The sequence below is a fragment of the Rhodamnia argentea genome, chromosome 2 (genome assembly GCF_020921035.1).
Source record: "Rhodamnia argentea isolate NSW1041297 chromosome 2, ASM2092103v1, whole genome shotgun sequence".
Lineage (NCBI taxonomy): Eukaryota > Viridiplantae > Streptophyta > Magnoliopsida > Myrtales > Myrtaceae > Rhodamnia > Rhodamnia argentea.
In genome coordinates, this window is record NC_063151.1 from 35,605,519 (window position 1) to 35,611,518 (window position 6,000).

The 6,000-nt window shown below is 41.8% G+C and overlaps 1 protein-coding gene across 1 annotated transcript; it reads right to left on the reverse strand.

Moving 5' to 3' along the window:
* Nucleotides 1-3,153: 3,153 nt before the first annotated feature.
* Nucleotides 3,154-5,176, reverse strand: LOC115737888 (probable LRR receptor-like serine/threonine-protein kinase At3g47570). Its single transcript, XM_048273549.1, has 3 exons — nt 3,574-5,176; nt 3,277-3,477; nt 3,154-3,197 (listed from the first exon to the last, which is right to left on the reverse strand). Exons 1-3 carry the CDS (start codon nt 5,174-5,176, stop codon nt 3,154-3,156), a joined length of 1,848 nt encoding a protein of 615 aa, XP_048129506.1.
* Between the last annotated feature and the right edge of the window lie 824 nt (nt 5,177-6,000).

A 6,000-nucleotide genomic window follows, 5' to 3' on the forward strand; every position in this document is an offset into this window, starting at 1 on the left:
GGCAATTTTCACTTTTGAACAATAGAATTCAATTCATCTTGCAACTTATCATGCATGTTAGTGGACTTTAGCTTTCGTTAATGTTACACTAATTGGTATTTCTTTGCAATTCTTGTACTCTTATCGAAATGTGATTAATTTCTTGATAAAACGCTGGTGCGACAATTATATGGCATTGGCTCACGATTCAAGTCAGCTCAAAGCGGGACAAAAGAAAAAGAAAAAAAACAGGGTATCCCATGACGCATGATGGCCATGTCGGTATGTTATACCAAAATTGTTCGAACTCAGGTCGAAGCGCATTAATTCCAAACGATGAATATTCTCTATTTTGCGTGATTAAAATCAAAGTTCAATGACTTCGTCATAAGATATGCATCGAAACTTAGTGACTACAAGCGAGATTCACTCAAATTACACTTACCAAACAAAAGATAGTTTTCGACCAAAAAAAGAAAACAAAAGCTAGTTCATCTTTGGTTTAAGTTTTAGTTTGAAGATTAGTTTTTCAAAAATAGTACACTCATGCATAGTAAGTAACGGCTAATCATGAAACAAAACTTAAATCCCAAAGGTGAAAATAGTTAAAAGAAGATTAATTCCAGAAAGGCGTGTCCTTGCAAGCTATTTAAGAATAGGAAAGGGAGGCATGACCTTGAAAGTAGTGGGTGCCTAATTTTTGCAGTTCTGTTAGGAGTACCAGTGTTAGTGGTCATCAACATCATGATCCTTGGCACAGTTTCAGAATGAGAGTCTTCTGCTTCAACTCCTTCCAAGAATTTGTAACAAAATTCAATATGGCGATAATATAAATGTCGTGAACAGTATACAAATTGATAACGAAGTAAAATTGAAATTAGAACAGTACTATCACAGAACCGGAAACAAATGGAATTGCAATAATAATATTGAAAAGAAACGGCGTCGATACAAATGATACCGAGGCCTGTGTTTGACACAGTTTCCTTAAAACAGATTCGTCCCCTCTATTACGTGCTCGAGGTTTCGTGAACGTCTGTCTCCCTCCCGGGATACAACGGTTGGCAGCGAAGAAGCAAGCACGCACCTCAAGGCTATCGGCGAACCTGAACAAAGCGGAACCGAACACTATCGAAAAATAATGCAAATGCTGAGAGTGGAAAGAGAGAGGATTTTCGGACGAGCCAAAAAATTTGGATGGGAAGCCACCTACTTCTAGGGTCAGCGGGGGACGTTTCGGAAATTGAACTATAACGGCCAATTAAATCTGCCGTTATTATGTAACGACAGAATCAATTCAGCAGCCGTTTCAACATTAACTTGCTAATGAATTATAACGGCTGATTAAATCCGCCGATATAATATCGATTTCGTAACGGCAATGCAATTAATCTGCCGTTATAATATCGATTTCGGCAACCGTTACAAAAAAAATTGTAACAATTTGAGTTGGAAAAATAAATCGGAAGGCAAAATTGGGCCTCCGTCGGGGCCTGGGATTTGCACCCCCTGCGCCTGTGCGCGAGGCATAGTACTTGTGTTGTGACAGTTACCACTCAAAAGGAGGGTAACTATCTATAAAGCAATCTAAAGCCTTCTTTCTTTTCAATGTGGGACTAGTGTTTTTCCACTTCCCACTTCCAACTCAAGGGTGTTCTTTGAGCATCAATTTCTCATTCATCCACCCTTCAATTTGTCCCATATTTCCAACAGAATTCTCTTCCGGGGCCGTTTAAAAAGCTACAGATGAAATTTCGAGGTAAATTTTGGTCAGGGCAGCATTGGCCGGCTGAGCTCTGTTCCAGTAGGTGCCAACCATCTCGGCCACGATTTGGAGGCCGTTGTTTATGGAGGTTTGGTCATTGGAAGCTTGGGAAAGGACTGGGTAAGGAACGAGGGATGAGACGAAGAATGAATCTTCTCTACAGAGACTGCAAGCATTGCATGCATCGGATTATCTCCATCCTTGTAATGAAACCCCTATAGTTCGTTCTGGTCTTGAGCCGATTAATGCTCCCGGATGAGGACATGATTATACGTGCCTAGTTTTTGGTTGGCTAGAATTTACATCAGACACTGGCAATATATTTTTGTATCATCGAACAAGAAATGAATGAACGAAAGAAGGAAAAATTGGGGCAAAACAAGAGTAATGAAAGTGGCATACTTGGGAAATAGCAGCTCCGCAGATCCCGTCAGAAAAACACAACTAGCATAAATTGAAGATCAGAATTGGGATAGACCAGTTATGCTGAACCATTATCGCAAAGTTCCTGCTTAACATATCGATCCTCTAGATCTGTTTCTCAAGTTTCTGAACACGAGGAAGCTGAATCAGAAAAAGCTATATACAAACAGAGCATTCGCTTATTTAAGCTGAATCTGAAAGAGATACTTGGCTTGACTGCAACATCACTCATCTCCAACTGTCTCGCACGACTTACGGCCACGCATCGCAAATCTTAGTGAAGCTGTAGAAAGAAACCAGGCGGTCCTCTGAGTTAGAAAGCCTGGACAAAGGCTAGGATTTGCAAGTGGACAGTTAAAATGAACTCCTAAGAACAACTATTCATACATTGAAAAAGCTTGATCATGGATATCAATTGTAAATAGCCAATAGTTGATTAGTTTTTATTTGTCTAAAGAAGTGAATATTTAAGACTGATCTTTAAATATCATAACAATGCTCAAGACTGCATCATGGGACACCATAGGCTAGAGCAACATCTGTGCTGATGAGGAATGATAATAGATGTTATCTTCAGACAGAAACGACCGCTTCTCTCCGGCTATACATTCCCAAAGTCCAACTCGGACTATCTTTATCCAGCCAAACTTTCCCGCACTTCGACTCGGGTCGGGTTTCGTCATATCCTCAAACTCGTGACCAATTTTAACAGATACTACTAAAAGGTCTCTGCACTGCGGTGCACATGGTAGCTCAATACATTTACGGATGAGGAATGACAATCAATTGAAAATGTATGATCGATTGTCTATTCTGCTCCACGTTTTACCTGTATGTTTGCACTAGCATAAGCAAATCTAGATAATTAAGAGAACAGAGGTTAAGAAACTTATCATATACCTGCGGTAGCTCATCTTGTTCATGTAAACCCAATGCAAAGAGTTTTTTCCTAGTCTTTTGCAGCTGATCTGCAACACAGCTGATGCTCATCCGTTTTTCAGGCACTTCATGGGAACAAGCGACTCCCATACTAAATATCATAACCAAACACTCTTGATATATGGCATTGCTTTCACAAAGCCAATGCTGAGGACTATCGGGGTTAATACCACTCGCTCTTGCCAGAAGCGGGATCCGATCTGTAACTTCTAGCACTCGTTCGGGCAAAGCCGCCGCAACAAAACTATGGAGGGTCAAATTGTCTCCGAATCTGTTGTCGGTGGGACTCAATCCTGTGAACATCTCTAGCAAGAGAATGCCGTAACTGTAGACATCGCCTTCTCGTGAGACTTCACATCCCATTGCATATTCTGCCACACATTTTGATCATAGTGGAGATGGGTAGTGTTTATCATAGAAAAAGAACGTGGAGCTTAGACCATTAGAATAGAAAGTAGAGGGATTACCTGGTGGAGCATAACCAACTGACCCTCTAAGACCCATTGAGCTCATCTGATTAGCTACAGTATCGTGGGACGATCCAAGAAGGAATTTCGCCAATCCAAAGTCGCCAAGATGCACTACCATCTTAGCATCTAAGAGGATATTGCTTGGCTTCAGATCGCAATGAAGGATTGGGAAGTGGCACTGGTGGTGAAGATAATCCAGTGCAGAAGCAACACCAATGGCTATACTTATCCTCCGAATGAAGTTCAACTTTTTCGGAAGCTCATTCCCGTGAGATGATGTTGCGCTTGGGTGTAGCCACCGTTCGAGGCTTCCATTGTCCATGAATTCATATACTATGGCCTTAAAATCATTTCCTTGATAATCAATACTGGAGCAAACCGTCAATATCTTCAAAAGATTTCGATGTTTAATGGTTTTTAATGCCTCGCACTCGACTGTGAAGCTCTTCAGAGCACCATGATGGACTAGATGAAATACCTTCACGGCAACAGCAATTCCACTGTCCTTGAGTATTCCCTTGTAAACGGAACCACAACTTCCAACGCCAATCAAATTCGTTGAAGAAAAACTGTCTGTTGCTTTTAGGAGTTCTCCATAAGATATGTTCGGACACGAACTATTTATCAAACTGGGAACTGGTTTATTTACTTTCTTCTTCAACCAACAAAGATATATAAAAGCAAGAATAACAGCTACTCCAAGAACTCCGAAAATAATACAAGTGGACAATATCACTATATTGATTTTTTTGCTCTTAGAGCTTTTGGAGATGCAGTCGGGGAGGTGAAATTCAGGCAGTCCGCCGCAGAGCTCATTGTTCCCAATAATAAAAGTACTGGTAACATTCTTAAAGACTCCTTCACGTGGTAGCATGCCTTCAAACTTATTGTACGACAAATTCAAAATTTTCAAGGAATGAAGTACCGCTAAGAATTCTGGAATCTGACCTGACAAATTGTTGCGTGAAATATCTAGTTCTTCAATGCCTCCTAGCAACCTGATAGACTGAGGAATGGACCCATGGAAGAAGTTGCCCCCCATCCTTAGTGATGTCAATCCAATGCAAGCACCTAAACTACTTGGGACTTCACCTACCAACAAGTTGTCCGAGATGTCCAGCGCGGTCAAAGCTCTCAAGTTGCCAACTTCTTTGGGCAGAACTCCAGTCAAATGGTTACGAGACAAGTCCAGAATAATCGCGAAAGATGAGAGACCTATAAGCTGTGGAGGTATGGCACCACCGAGGTTGTTACTAGACAGATCAAGCGAATCAAGAGACCGGCAGTTTGATAGTTGTGAAGGAATTTGCCCACGAAAATTGTTCCCACTAAGAGATAGTCCAATCAACTTGGTTAGATTTCCCAAAGAAGATGGAATGGTCCCTCCCATGTTGTTATCACTTAAGTCCAGTCTCGCTAGATTACGTAGATTACCCAAATTTGAGGGGATGACACCCGAAAGCTGGTTGAGATTCATAAACAATACTTCCAGGTTGACAAAATTCCCAATTTCTTCTGGAATCTCACCAAATACGCGATTCCCGCCTGACGAAAATGCTGTCAGAGTGGTGGATAAATTACCTATGCATTTAGGTAGCATCCCACCAAACACGTTCACGTGAATAAGCACTAGCTCTAACTTGGAGCTGTTAGTTAATGAGCAAAGGAAGCTCAAGTCTTCGGGTTTTCCACTTCCAAGCTGATTTTTATATATTCCGAACTCACGAAGCTTATACAAATTTTCCAAAGAAGGTACTTTCCCGATAAATCTGCTTTCTCCAAGTTGAAGTACGTCTAGCTTCGTGCAATTCGATATCGATGGAGGAATCGGCCCCTCAATTTGGTTCATGCCAACGCTAAAAAATTCAAGACTTGGGAGTTTGAGGCCTATGCCTGCAGGAAGAGTCCCCTGTATCTGGTTGTCTCCAACATCAAACACAATTAGCGAAGAGAGATTGAGTAACGAAGATGGAATCGTACCCGACAATCTGTTTCCTCCAAAAGCCATGGCTTGCAAGTTTGCCAGGTGGCCAAGAGCTTGGGGAATGCTCCCACCCAAGTTGTTCAAGGTCAAAAAAAGTATCTTCAGTGAAGATAAGTTCCCAATGGTTGAAGGCACACTCCCGAACAGATTATTACCATACAAAACGAAGTGCAGTAGCTTCGGAAATGAACCGAGCTCTCCAGGAATTTCTCCAGTTAGTTGGTTGATTCCAAGCCTGAGGTGGACCAAGTCCGAGCAACCCGATATGTTTCTGGGAATTTCACCAACCAATGAATTGTTGTTCAACCGTAGGATACACAGACGGCGCAGCTGGCCGATTTGTGGAGGGATTTCATGATCAAGACTGTTGTTTTGGAGCCACAATTCCCTTAGGAAGCTGAGGTTTCCGATATGAGGAGAGACTGGCCCGGAGAGTCCCC